The 15,059-nt window shown below is 42.4% G+C and overlaps 1 protein-coding gene across 1 annotated transcript in view; it reads right to left on the bottom strand.

The window, feature by feature from the left end:
- Window positions 1-4,928: 4,928 nt before the first annotated feature.
- Window positions 4,929-15,059, bottom strand: part of Map4k5 (mitogen-activated protein kinase kinase kinase kinase 5) — a 96,459-nt gene continuing 86,328 nt past the window's right edge. Inside the window, exons 27-31 of the mRNA XM_055595398.1 lie at window positions 14,412-14,480; window positions 12,834-12,926; window positions 10,213-10,283; window positions 8,182-8,237; window positions 4,929-6,512 (exon numbers count right to left, since the gene is read on the bottom strand). Of these exons, the coding sequence (XP_055451373.1) occupies window positions 6,425-6,512; window positions 8,182-8,237; window positions 10,213-10,283; window positions 12,834-12,926; window positions 14,412-14,480 (377 nt within the window). The 3' untranslated portion in view covers window positions 4,929-6,424. The remainder of the gene's footprint in view (window positions 6,513-8,181; window positions 8,238-10,212; window positions 10,284-12,833; window positions 12,927-14,411; window positions 14,481-15,059) is intronic.

Raw genomic sequence — 15,059 nt, 5'->3', positions numbered from 1 at the left:
ACACACACACACACACACACACACACACACACACACACACACACACACTAGGGGCTGAATAATTGTGTTTGTTCTCTTCAAAACTTATTGGCATTTTATTAGTTTTGTTTCTATAATAACAGCCCTGGCTGTCCTGGAATTCACTTTGTAGACCAGGCTGGCCTTCAACTCATAGAGATCCTCCTGCCTCTGCCTCCCAAAGGCTGGGACTAAAGGCGTGCACCACAATTAAGATATATGTTAAGAGTATTAGTGGCACTAGAAAATGGATGATCTAAGAGATAATACTAAGAAGCAAAAACCTTCAGAGATTGGCTTTAGACATCCTTTGCCAATGAGCACCACATTGTTCCCTTGTGTCTTCATAAAAGGTACTGTAGGGAACCTCAGAAGTCGGCTCAAGACACGTCGAGACCAAGTTCTCAGCACAAAGGAGATTTATTTTCGCCCTGAGGGATAGCGGGCAGGGATACGGAACAAAGAGATGAGACAGAGAACAAGGGAGAAGGGTAAGGGAACAGGGAGAGGGGTAAGGGGTATGTGTCCTGAAGGGCAAAGGACTTCCTCTGGATAGAGAGGAGACAGTTGTGACCCATAGGCAAACCGGGGGCTTATAAAGCTAAAAGAGGGATCCCCCACCCCTAAGATGAGGTGCTTAATTTTGATTGGGCATATTATTCAGGTGAGCCAAGGGGAGATTTTGATTTTTGCTGGATCTTGGTAATCAGCCTCAGGAGGAGGAAGTGGTCAAATAAGGGAATAGACCTCGGTGGCCAGCTTTGGGAATGTAATCTAACAGTTTTTTAGCAAGGCAGAGGGACTAGGGGAGAAGGGCGAGGCCTGCCAGAGCCACACGCTGGAGTGGGCTGGTGTCCCTTCAGACACGGTGGGAAGTTCACAGGGAAAGCATGCCAAGCAGCTGCGTCTGCGTTTGCCACCTTTAACATTCTAACCTCACAGGTCTTAGGAAGCGAGGCGAAGGGACACAGATATTAGATGACCTTTGCCCTTTACATTGTTCTCGGTGGTGTTCTAGCCCGCTTTGGGGATCCTATTTATACAATGGTCCCCACAAGGCAATCTGAGAGGCCAAATGTTCCCTCAGGAAATATTGTCATCAACGTTCTGCAGCTCCAAAGTAGTCCAATTAGTTTTGTCGCTCTGTTGGGGCTAGAGCTCTTTCTAGAATGCATTCCCATTGGGTTCCAGCAGGAAGAGAAGTGGTGGGAGAGAGACTTCCTTTCCTGTCTTCTCAAGAACCTTAATTGTGGCGGTTCCCTCTAGGCAAGGCTTCAATCTGCTCTTCCGTCACCAGCCTTACTTCCCATCTTCCGAGATACGAGAAGCGGCCCCTGCTCCACATCTGCGCTGTGCCCGGAAGGACCCTCTCTCCATCAGCGGCCTCAGCTAGGCCGCTTCCCAGGGCGTCAGAACGCTAAGGCGGGCTCTCAGAGGCTCTGGGCGTTAGCAATCCCAGCCTTTCTGCATCTCCAGCCTGAGCGATGGATGGATACTGCTTCGGGCAGTCACTACCGAATTACCCTGAACTGGCTGTCTTTGCGTCCTTTTTCTCCAGCCCTTTCATCGCGTAACTGTTCTCCGTATTAGTGCCCCCCCCCCCCCTTAAAACAGCTAGTACATTTCTGCTTTCTGGCCTAGGCTGTCTGACCTGTTCAGCTCAATCCATCTAGAGAACGTATTCACCTGACTTCGCCATTCCAGAAAACTGGTGGGTATTTGCACCTTATCTGCATTTTACAGTGAATTCTAAGACCAAAGAATTTTTTTTTCTATACTTATGAACAAGTTACTCTGTAACATGCCACAGTGGTCATTTAACTGTAGTTCATACAACTTAATAACATGCAGGAACATGCAGTTCCTGATGCCACGTTTCAGGAGCTCTTAGTTCCCAGGTAGGCAAATGTTCTTGAGAAGGAGTTTAACAGCTTCAGCAAAGGGGGCACAGACTGTGGAGCCCTAGGCTTCAGGGACCTTATACATTGGGGTTAACACAAGCTTTTATGTTAATTCTTAACTGCTAAGGTGCCATTCTCTTTTAGATACCTGCACTTTCTAAAGATGCGGGCTTAACGTAACTCGTGGAACTCTGTTAGGATATGAGGGCATGAGCTCTTCTGAGGTTCTAAATCACACCACACCCACCTATGTGAAGAGCCTGGCTGTTGGCATCAGAGAGGGATGTTTACGCTCTACTAGAGAAAGACGGTGAAAACAGCATTGGCACCCACACAGGTGGGCACTGTTGGGCTTTCTGCACGACATGTCTCGTCTCTGCTGTAGTTTTTGTTTAACGTGCTTTCTAGTTTTGTAAACTTTCAGAAAAAAAATGATACTACTTCAATCTTATGGCCAAATAGAACTCTATTTGTATACATACACTTTTCTTTCCATGTGATAAACACGGGCTGTATCTGTAGCTTGGCCTGTGTGAGTACATGATGAACATGGATATAGACACTAACTCTGTGGTAAGCTGACTGATCTTAATATGTACACCCTGAAGCAACGTAGCTGGACCATTCAGTGGTTCTAACGTCAGTAACTGAGGAAGCAACACACCGAGGAAGATAAAATCTTAATATGCTTTAAAAAATATTTATTTTACTCTATGTGTGTGAATGTTTTGTCTGCTTGTATGTGTATGTATCACCTGGGTGCATATTGGATCCCCTGGACCTGGGGGGCTACAGACAGATGTGAACCCCCGTGTGGGTGCTGGTGCTGGGAATGAAACCCAGGTTTTCAGCAAGACTGACACATGCTCCTAACCACTGAGCCACCTCTCCAGGCCTCAGTGTAGTTCTGATTTGCCTTTCTATGATAGGACTTTTATTCATGTATTTATTTGTATTTTCTTTCTGTTAAGAACTGTCCGATTTATTTGTCCACTTTTTACATTTTTCTTTCTCCCTCAAGACAGGGTTTCTCTGTGTAGCCGTGGCTGTCCTGGACTCGCTTTATAGAGCAGGCTGGGCTTGAACTCACAGAGATCCACCTGCCTCTGCCTCCTCGAGTGCTAGGATCACTGCGCCCGGCTGGCATTTGAGTTCTTTACATTTCTAGATGCTAATCCACTAGAGGGACAGATAGCAAGGGGCTTTTCCTGTTGTGTATGTTTTCTTCACTGCTTTCTTGGCCGTGAAGCAGCTTTTTAATTTCATGTAATCCCATTTGCCAATTCTATCTTGTGCTGCTGGAATTGTTTCCATAATGCCCTCTCCTAAGGCTATGTATTGACGAATATCCTGTGCATTTTCCTTAGCAGTTTCAGAGTCAGGTCTTTGGTCCATTTTGAACCGACTGTTGGACAGGACAAGGTAAGAATCTAGCTTTGTTCTGCACATGGATGTCCAGGCTTCTCAGTGACGTTTGTTGGAGAGGCTGTCGTTTCTCCAACCTATGCTTTTGGCATTAAAGTGAAAGATCAGGTGACTGAAGCTGGGTGCGGTTAGACATCTGTTAGAAATCTGAAGGCATTCGAGTTTGTATTTCTTGCTATGTAGCCAACCTGTTTTCTCTATCATTCCAGTGTCCTTGAAATTAATGATGTGATCTGGTGTTTTTATTAGATCCTTGAGTTTCAAGTGTCCTATATGTTTTGATCACATTCACTTCCCTCAGTACTTTTCATTTTGTGTTGTATCTATCCATGTGTTTCTGCATGCACGTGTGTATACCAGTGTTTAACTTTTCCGCACTTTGTTCTAGAATTTAATGTTCTTTAATGGTACATTTTTCTTGAAATGTATCATTATTATTGAGACAGAAATTCATTATACATAGACTGGGCTGGCCTCAGAGGACCCATCGTCTGCCTCAGCTTCTGAGTGCTGAATTACAGTTGTGTACCACCAAGCCTGGTGAACTACGCAACCGATGTTTTGTTCTTTTTCTAAAACTCTGAATTTGGATGTTGGGCCTCCCGAGTTATTTTCTTACTTTTTCATTTTTAAAAAATGCTTTGAAATGAAAATAATTATATCATTTTCTCTTTCCCTTTAATTTCATTAACTTTTATTCTTCCATATTTACATTTATTCCCCAATTTATTTTCTGAGAAATTTCCTTAATATTATATTCTAAATCTTCAACTACTTACATTCTCTTTTTCCTATTTGTTTTCAAGACAGGGTTTCTCTGTGTAGCCTTGGCTGTCCTAGACTCGATTTGTAGACCAGGCTGGCCTCGAACTTTGAGACCGCCTGTTTCTGCCTTCCCTAGTGCTGGGATTACAGGTGCGCACCAGCACACCTGGCTAACTATATTCTTTCCAGAGGTTCTTGAAGTGTCTCTGCATGAGACATGGATGACATCTCTCATCGTTTCTATTTCCCCAGCAGTCTGTTTCTCCTAGAGCTCTGCCCATTGCTCTCTCATCTGTAACTCTTAACTGAGTGCTCATTTTTTACCGCACAGAAGACTGACTGCAAGCTCTGGGCACAGCACAACTTCCATTTTCACAGTTCTACAGCCATGCCGCTTACTAGCAGGAGGACTCAGATGTGAGGATCTTTCTTAGGTCTTTTCACTTGCGGTGGCCACCTTGTACAGCATCGTTAGCATGGCTGTTGGGAGTTACTGAGGAAAAAAGAATGTTGTCTTTGAATCCTCCCATTTTGAGGATTGTCCTCCTGCCACCTACTGCACACAGCATTCCTCAGAGGATCCACTTTAACATACCCCATATAAACAGCCTGTTTAACTGTCATGGTGTATGTGTGTGTGAGTGTGTGTATGTGTGTGTGTGCGGTCAGATGACAACACTGCAGACTCAGTTCTTTCTCTTCCCACCTTTGCACTAGGTAGCAGTCAGGCTTGCACGACAAGAACCTCTACCCAGTGACCATGCTGCTGCCCCTGACCCCAAAACATGCACTTTAAAGAACAATACTTGACAGTTGGTTTGTGTAACATTTTATTACTCATATATTGCATAGTGAAGAGAGCAGAGTCAGAAGACTCTTGGTCTGGCTCAAGAACTAACCAGTATGAAACAGGTAGGTTGTTTAGCTTTGTTAAACTCTTGTTTCCTCATTTGAAAAATGGAGATGATTACATAAAGTTTATAAAACTGCTAAAGATGACATAGGTACATTGTTTTCCTGTCAAGTATCTGGTCAGACTATTTCTATAGTTTGCTACTCCTAGCCCCCTGTTCATCACCTCAATGTTAACTGTTCTTAATAAATGCATTAAGACAGCTGGTACCAATAGAACACATCAATTCTGAATACCAAGAATTGTAAAAGAAAAACAAACTAAAAAAAATGGCCCTATCCTTTTTTTTTAATTTTAGTATACCGGCTTTTTTAAAAATATAAAACAACAACATATTTATCTATACTATCCCATCGGAAATTCCAATTTCATTTAAAGTATTTTTTTCTTAGAGCTACTCGCAGTGAACACCTATGTATGTGAAAACCCCAAGATTACACACTCAATTACTTTGCAGTTTCCCCACTGGCATAATATAAGTAAAATACATACTATGGGCAGTTAAATACTTTTCTCCCAAACATTAGGGACATGATATATATGAAGATTAATTTCTTATGCATTATCCCTACTGTAAAAACAAAATCACAGGTATATTATACTGCTTGTCAAAAACATGGTGGTTGCGCCCAGACACTCCACACCCTGGCTACGGCTTTTAGTCCACGGCGGACCTTCTGCACCGGCCCTCACAACCATCTGCCGTCGAAAACAACTTCCTTTTAAGGCAACTCTGCATGAAACTGTGTCCTAAAATACTCTGTTGAATGAAGTGGCATGTGCTGGACCCCCAAACACACCACCTGTGACCTCTAAAGTACTAGTCTGTAAAGGTAAACACATTTTCACACATTATAAAAAAATTCAGCTGCTCTGCAACTTTTCTTTGCTAAAAGTTAGAGAAATTACACCACTCCAGCAAGAGATTAATAAATAAGGATTAAATATTCTATCTTACAAAAACATACAGAATGGCCAACGTCAAAGTGAAAGGTGTGTTCGATAACTTCTTATCAAATTATGTTCACTAAGAAGGAATAAGACATGGTATAAAACGGTAGAGCGCTCATTAACTCTCTGAAGATAATCACGAGTTATTTAAAAACAGCATGGCACCTTGTTACAAACATTTTTTTGAAGGACTGTGTTTCTTGGAACTAGAGGACTACTTGTCTCATAGCTTTTATTAAGCAAACTTGATATAACCACCACATAGTGGCAAGAGATTGACTAGCTGTTTCCAGCTACAGAAAATACTGAGTTCTATCCTAATGTACAGATCATTTGCTATAAAACCCACAATTAAAGCGAGTCACACTGCAGTCTATATTGAATTCCCTTAAACACTCTTGCTTTCAGTGGAGCAAATTCATCTTCTTGTCACTTGGAACTTGTCTGTTGCTCAGTAACTATTTTCGTGGCCAGCCAGGATGTAGAGATTGCTGTGCGCCGTGGGGTTTTCTGTTGGCCTGCTTTCCAAAACAACCACCCTGAAATGAAACCAAGGAAAAGCGTAAGTGTTGGAAAGAGGTGTCAGTGATCACACAGCCAGTATCACTGGCTCCTTCCACAGAATTACATGAAAATTCAGGGACATAAAGTCAGTGCATTTCACAGCTTCAGGCACAACCGTACAAGAGCTGTTTTATAGAAAGTACTGAAATAGTTGGGGATAATCTCACCCTGTTCCAACCAAACCCAAATCTGCTTACTCAGATATGTCAACAACAGGTGTGACAGATGCCTTAGGAATCTACACCAACAGGAAGAAGGCCTAGAGTGTAAGAAGGGCCCCATGAGGACATCTGAACTGAATGGGGTCTTTGAAAACAAATGGTTTAAAACAAAGAATGGAGAAATGGGTCACATCTTCCTTTTTCCTGGAGTAAAGACAGGAAAAGAGGTAGAGGAATGATGCAAAAAGAAAATAAAAATCAAGACCCACCTCACAGGAGAGGCTTAAGAATAAAATAAGGTACAATCCACACAGAGGGAGGTCTAGAGGGCGAATGGAAAAGACAGTGTACACATACTATTTTTGTAGCATGTCAGGTTTATGCAATAAAATTATAACCTATGTATTGTGGAAATGTAGAAGGAAAAGTAAAATTACCTATCTGCCCAGAGTTAACCACTACTAATATATAAGCAGGCAAAGGGGCTTCCTGAGGAACCCAACTACCTCAGTTTTATTCTTGAGACCCACATGGTGGAAAGAACCAATTCTTATAAATTGCCCTCTGACCTCCCGCACGTTTACTGTGCATGCAGACAAAACAAACGTTAAAAAAAAAGGAAAAAAAAAACCAATAAAACACAAAACCTATGTATATATATAAAAGAATTGAGGGGATGCCTAAACACGGTGAGCAGAAGTCAATACTTTGAAAACTGACATTTTTAGAGCAAATTGTGACAGAATAATGAGACCTTACACAGCAAGGACAGCAGTCACGGAGAAAGGTCTGGGCAAAGGGGAGGAGAGAAAAGCGCTAGCTGGGAGGTGCTCCCTCAGTCAGCAGCATCAGGTACAGACCCACACTTCTCCACCAGTCCCTCAAGCTAGGGTTGGCTCCTCCGGTTCCTGCTGCCTCCTGTTTTCTGGCCACATCACTTACTGCTGTGCCCCTGGCTTACCTTTCTTATTCACTAAGGTAACCACCATTTTTTCAAAAATCCCTTTCTCCTTATAACCCCCTTCAAAGAGTCATTGACTTCGTTCTCCTGCTCCTTCCTTACACATCTAACACTTAAGCCATGGTAAACGGGACTTCCTAATTCCTTCTAATGAGAACGCTCTCCAGACCCAAGCTGAGCATTTTATGACATAAAACTAACACCAGAAGGTTTACACTTACTAGGAATGAACACACCAGGAAGACACAAGGTGAATAAAGGGACGTGAGGTCTTCTCGTGATCAAAGGGTAGAACACTGCTATCTACACACTTTGTCGAGACTGAGCATAACTCTCAAAGCACAATTCTCACCCTGAAAATTCTGCCTAACCAATGGACTAAATATTCTCCACTCTCTCCACACAAACATCTAAGTTGACGAGTCCTCTGAGAATTTTGACTGGGACCCAACACAGGCTGCCAATACAATCAAGAGTATGATCTTTGCTACTTTCCCATAATTAAATGAATACATCCATTACCTGTCTGATCCCAATAAGCGGAAAACTCTTGTTTCATCAGAAATTTCCTGGGTAACCTATGGAAGAAAACACCCATCAGTAACACTGTAGCTCTGATACTGCTTACACAGTAATTTAACAATCACTTAAATATAGCAAGGAAAGAGAACAAATAGTTTTTCCAAGATGTAATTCCCCAAATCAAGTATATTTCAGTAACTTTGGTTTTTTTGGCTGTTTATCAGTTGAAATGGGCCAGTGTTACCGAGCATATAGCCCAGGCCAGCCACCTTCTGGAAGAACTGTGTGATATGCATTTGACTTCTATTGTTGAAACAAACAAACCCAGGCCGAGAGGTTAAGTAAGTTACCGGGTCACTTAAGAGTTACTTTCCAGTGGGGAGCTGTGGGCGCCTGCTGCTGTCACCCAGGGTAAGAGGACACCTGCCGTCGTCTGCGAGGGCCGCACCACGATACACAGCACTTCCCAGAGCAGGGAGGGGCGCAGCCTTTCTGTATCCAGGTGGACTACCGAGGCGCACAAGACCCCCCTACCCCCTTAGAGGAGCTGCCTGAGGGAGTGCTCAGCGTTCTCCTTGGCGCTCCCCCTGACAGCCCTGCTGTATTGCAGACACACACTTCCGTGACCATGCTCTTCACGTCCCTCCCTCTTTCTATGTGTCTCACTACATCATCTGCTTTCTAGAATCTACGCCTAGATAAATCGCCTCCACTAGAGTTGTTATCTTGGCTGGCTCTTGGAGGAACTCAAACTAAGTGTGTATGATTAGTATACAAAGTCTGTCAACCGGAGCCTTGTAGTCTATCTGGAAAGACAGAATGAATATGAATGTCAATCTGCATTATATACTCCAGGGGGCTAGTTTCATGTATGAAGCTGAAACCCTCTAATTACTGTGGAAGGTTGCTTTATGGCAGAAGTTAATCGGCAGCTCCGGGCGCCTCAAAGGATGAGAGCAGCAGCAGACAGACAGCGGTGCAGAGAGCGGCGAAGGTGAGAGTCACTCGGGACAGGCAGCTACACGGCCTGGTAGGTGGGTTAGCAGAAGGCGCCTTCCTAGCATGTGTGCGGCCGTGGGACTGAGCTCCCCAGAGATGGAAATGACACAGTGAAAAGAGCATGTAAGAACACCCGGCACGGCTGTGTGTGGCGTGCCAGGGTAGAAAAACCCGTCAAAGTGACAGGAACAAAAGAACAGTCAGCACCGCGGCAGGAAGTAGGACTATGCATTCCATTAAATACAGCGGTCTATGACATTTAGTGACGTGGGTCAGGAAATAAACCAACACATCAATGACCACTTTTTCCCAGAAGTAGAAATATTTATTTACATATAAGCATGGGTATAGATAAGCTAAATTCAAATGTGATGATCCCACACTTTTAGGCAACTCCACAGATTCACGAGCCTTTGGTGTAGAAGAATCACACACCTGGGAAATGCTTCCTCAGGGCGGGATTTGTCCCTCAGGGTGGGAGCCTAACTCCACTTCCTGCATACAGGCACCCTGATCATCTCAGCTAAAAGTGACACTTGAAGACCTTGCAACCCATGCTCTGCCTTTTAACCAGCCATGAGCCTACTTCACTGGGTCATTTTGCTCCTTAGATGTACTAATATTTGTAAACTGCCTGGGACACAATAGGTCTTACATATTATTTAGAGCAACAGTGTCTTCAATGCATCTGTGCTTAATGCTTAGTAAATGAATTAATTTTCTCTATTTATGGTCTAATATATATTAACTTACAGTTTTAAAGGAAGCTCTACATTTACAGATTATGGGAAATAGTCACTAAATTTTGGAAAATGCAGCAATGCTAGCAACTGTATTTACAAATTACAAAATAAAGGAATAAACTTGTGCAACTATTTTAGAGTTCCATATCAAAGTGATCGTATGAGAAGAGAGAAGACAGGTGTGCATTCTGCTACACTATGGCATTACAGGCGGCAAACAAAGCAATGTGACCCAAAATGGACACTTCACCACTAAAGCCCTGGTAGGAGTCAAAGGAGGTGAACTTACCTCATCTGATTTGAAGCTTTTACCCTGCATCCCGTGTCTCCAGAAAGCCAACACGCTGTCTTGAAGGCACACTGAAAAAAGATGAGGCAAAATGAAATGGAAGCACAGATTTCCCTGAACTGTCTTTTTCTCTTTATTAAAGCTTTATTACTTTTAATCATGTGTATGTGTGCGTGTGATGCGTACAAGTGTGTGAGGTGTGTGCATGCAGGTGCCTAAGGAGGCCAGAGGCAAGGAATTCCCCAGAACTGGAGTTACGGGCGGCCAGAAGCAGGACGCTGCCAACCCTAGGCTAGTCGCAGTCCATGCTCTTCAACGCTGAGCCATCTTTCTGGCTCCTCCCTAACTGTTTTTAACAAATGGTAAAGTAAGGCTTTTCAAGTAGGAGGGCAAAATTCCACTGTCTAGACCATTACTGCTCAACATTTCTGTGACTAAGGCGTGTCTAAACTCAAGTAATTTACTGAGACAGTGAAGCAAACTTCAAAGATGTGTGTCACAGGCATTCCTCCAACATGGGCTGATGTCTGATAGGCTGAATACTGGCAACTAGTTTTTCTTTCATATGCTCTATCTTCTACTTTAAGTGAGTAAAACAATACAAACATGCAGTTGGGTTCTGGATGTAAAAGAAGTTATTCAAGTGGCTATTAAGCAAGTAACTTTTATGTTCATATTTTTCATATAATAAAATTAATTAAATAAACCTACTTTATAACCTAAAATTTAACCACACATTGAATATTATAACCTCAGTCAATTGTTAAAGAAGTATCTTAGTATTTTACTGACCAATCCCATAAATAGAATTAGAAAACCATAAACATGAATAAACGTAACAGTAGAAAAAGACTGAAAATTACTACCATCATTTTTCACCTTGTTTTTCCTTGTGCTAAGGAGCAAATCCAGACAAACATGAATATATGCTTCTTAACAGAACACGGACACGGTCAGTGTAAGAATGTCTGGGACATAATTCAGCCTAATAAGGACAGAAGTATTGACGATGACAGATCACACATGTTTCACTAGTTGTGACAAATGAAGAATTCAGTTACTTGTCTTATTTTTGAGACATGTTTTGGAGGGACTCTTTGAGAGGATCTTGTAACCATTTTAAGATTTATTTAAATGAGGTGATGGCGATCTAGGAGGAGGAAACTTTTGTACAACAATAAAAATTCTGCAAACAATGTGACACATATGTTATCAGTACATCTCAACTAAGGTGAGGAGGACCTAGGACCTATCCCAGATTCCTTCCTGAAATATAGGATTATTTAGAAATATAGGCTATAGGATATAACCTAGAACCTGACACGTAGTATCTAAAATACACCAGAGAAAGGAAGAAAGAAGCTCCAAAATCCCTCCTGCCTAGCTCATCGGACAGCTCAGGCTTTCTGCTTCAGCAAGTTAAATTTCCATCACAAGCAACATATTTTTCTGGTCAGCTGTTACGAAGAGCACAGCATGTTTTATTATTTTGGTGTAGGACAAAGCCTAGGGTCCTCATGTACTCTGCTGTGTCCTGTGCCCCTTGCCCTCTGTGCTACAAGAAAATTCTAGTTTAATGTGAGAAACTAAGGTTAGAATACTCAAAATAAACAAACAGAAAGTTTTTAACTATTAGAAACAATTTAAAGAGCCATATACAGGTAATTATATGATATACATCTTTCTTTTATGATAGAATCATATAAACAATTGTCTAAAAATATTTGGATCTATAATATTTTTCTCACAACTTCTTTTTCCTTGGGAAAATGCTGACTTAGTAGCAAAAAAGATGAAAGTGGAATTAATTATAATTCCATATTAAAAAAAAACTGGGTCTCATCATGTAGTCTGGCTTGGAACTTGCTCTGTAGATCAGGCTGCCTCCAACTCACAGAGACCCACCTGCCTCTGCCTCCCAAGTGCTGCGGTTTAAAAGTGTGTAGCACCACACCCAACCCTATAATGCTTAAAAATAAACCCATATAATTAATGAGCAGTTACTTATTTTTTATTTTCTGTGTGCTTTGTCTGCATGCATGTCTATGCCTCACATGTGTGCAGGGCTCACAGAGGCCAGACAGGGAACTGGATCCCCTGAAACTGAAGTTACAGATGCTGTGAGCTGCCATGCAGGTCTTTGGAATTGAACCAGGTCCTCTGGAAGAATAGCCAGTGCTCTAAGCCTTGGCCCAACACTTACTATTTATACAGAAAGAGATCTAAAACAGTAATCATCAGCGCATAGGAATGAGGTTCTAGTGACAAACCATTACCGTGTACCTAACGCAATGGTCGCTTCACACAAGCACCTTCACGACTTGTAAAGGGCGGGAAGAAGTGTCGTTCACTTGGTACCACAATACTGAGCTCATTTAAACACCAATAGCCAGGGACCACGGTCAAAGAGAATTATGTGTAGTAAACCATAAAGAAAAAGTCCAAACGAAATGAGCTGAAATATAGAAAGTACTGTGTGGCACTCACCAGGGACCAGTGCATGCGGCAACTGCACTTCTCTGAGCTCCCAGCTGCGAGAGCCAGCTGCTGGCCTAGGACCCACAGTAGAGCATGATCAAAGCCCCCCCATATCCAAGGTCGGTGACAGAGAGAAGACTCACCTACAGACTCGATGCGGAAGTCAAAGTTTAGCTCGGAGGCCAGCTTCTTACTTGACTTTAGTTTTCCTTGTAGATTCACAATTTTTACAAATTCTTTAAACAAATTAAAAAAAAAAGTCAAGATTGGAAATGAATATTTCCTAAAATATAAAGTATTTTATATGGCTATCAAATAATATTCTTAATAAAGTTCAAAGATGTATCTTGATTAGGGTATGCCCAGTGGGGGAAAAAATCATCATTAATATGTTTTAAAAGATACACAATTACAGCGCCATTGTTTAGTAGGTAAGACTTTGCTGTTTTTAAAATTACATGGCACATACCCAACATCAACACCTTCATTTTCACAAAGCGGCTACTTTGATGCTCAGGTATTCAGGAGTGAGTTGTGATTCTTCCCTCATAAATCCCACTGTATTGGTCAAGTAGTACTTGCAGCAATTCCTGACTCTGCCAGTCTGTCAGGGCACAAGGGGCCTGACAAGCAAACATAGCCTCTTCCCCTGTGCTTTCTGATTAAGGAGACTTAAAAAAGCATTCTTTGCTTTTCAGCCGTCCACACCCATGATCTGAGATTACAAACTTGTAAGTCACAGAGCTGGGAATATATTTTCCAGAACTCCTTCTTTATGGAAATGAGTTTAGGCAGGAAGAAGGGAGTCTTGTTAATCAATGTGTTACAATATATGTATGACACAAAGATGAAAACTAAGTTTGAGATACTTGTTTGCTGACTCACAAATGTGCACGGGGTTTAGTATGAAAGCCTCAGGCCTCTTGAATTCTTATTATGCTTATTTGGTTAATAACAAAATTTGCATCTATTAGGATTAAAATTTTTTGATGCAGTTTCCTTATAGATAATTTTCTAACAGGTCCACCTTCCTGGTATTAGTGTCAAGTCCCTACCCAAGGGATGGCAGTGAGCGAAGCCCTGCAGGCTTTGTGCTACACATGATCTTACACATAGCATAGTTCAGCCACTAAGAGTAAGCTGAAAATGGACTAATTAGAGCAAATACAGCCACATTTCAAAGAGATCCCAAGACTGGGGACAGTCTCTCCTGCAGTACTCACTGCAGAACAGTAAGATGGATTTAAAGAATCAGTGCCTCATCTGAAAAATCGGAGCAACTCTGCAGCTAAGGTGCTCTCTCCTGGGACCCCTGCTTACGATGCAACATGTTCCCATTAATAACATCCCTCCTGCACACAGACAAGGGCAGCGGATGGAAGTGCCAGACACCTGAGGATGTTAAAACTGACACGCCTCCAGAATTTCATGTTACGTGATTCTGTGTTCACAGTAACTTTCTATTCTCATAACTACAGCAAGAGGGAACAGTTGACACAGATACCCTGAGTTGTGGGACAGTGCGAATGTCCCCATGTGAGCCAAGTGTAAAGGATGGCACCAAGAGCCAGGGCAACTCAGCCCCCTGCTGCAGCGAATATAGCTGCTTAGTGGATACAAGCAGGTCACATAAAGGGGAAGAGCTTGAGTAACAGCTTCAATTCCATTAAATAGGATGCTTTATCAAGCACACTCAAGATAAACTTTAAGATAATACTCACTGTCTAAACACACCAAAACAGTATCTCTCTCCAGTTGCGTCACATGAATGGAATCCAGCTGTTGGCTGCCTAAGTGGAGAAAGGTCAGTTAACAACACGCTTCAGTAAGGCAGGGCTTTAGAACCAGCAAAGTCAGGATCTTGCTGTGATTTACTCCGTGGAACATGGCTCAAACTACGTTTTGTCATACCATCTTTAAAAACCCCATGTACCTCAGTTTAGGAGGGAAAAGTCAGCTCTAAGATGGATAACTGAGCCAAAAAACACAGTATTGCTTTAATTACTGCTTCTGTTCTAGAAGGGTGGGCTATAGTGATGATGATGATGATGATGATAAGGGCAAATACAGGCAAGGAAAGAAAGACACACACACAAGGATTAGCTTTTGTTCCACAATAATGAGAGATGGGATCTGTCAGGTCCAAGGGAAGCTCCACTTTCCTAAAGCCCAAGAGGCAGTCCAAGTATCCAGAGATGCACTCAAGCTGGACTAGGGTTTCTGGCAGTTAGATAAAAGCCAGCATTCCTCAGGAACTAGTCATTTCCCTTCCCTCTGGCAGAAAGGACACATGGCTACCTGTGGTGCCTATCAGCATATCAAAGTGCATGCTGGCCTCCAGGCTCCATCAGTATAGCAAGTACCTGTTA

This window comes from Psammomys obesus, unplaced genomic scaffold (genome assembly GCF_907164565.1).
Source record: "Psammomys obesus unplaced genomic scaffold, mPsaObe1.curated_primary_1811, whole genome shotgun sequence".
Taxonomy (NCBI): Eukaryota; Metazoa; Chordata; class Mammalia; order Rodentia; family Muridae; genus Psammomys; species Psammomys obesus.
The sequence above is the reverse complement of the archived record's forward strand: the minus strand, read 5'-3'. Positions and strand labels throughout refer to the sequence as shown.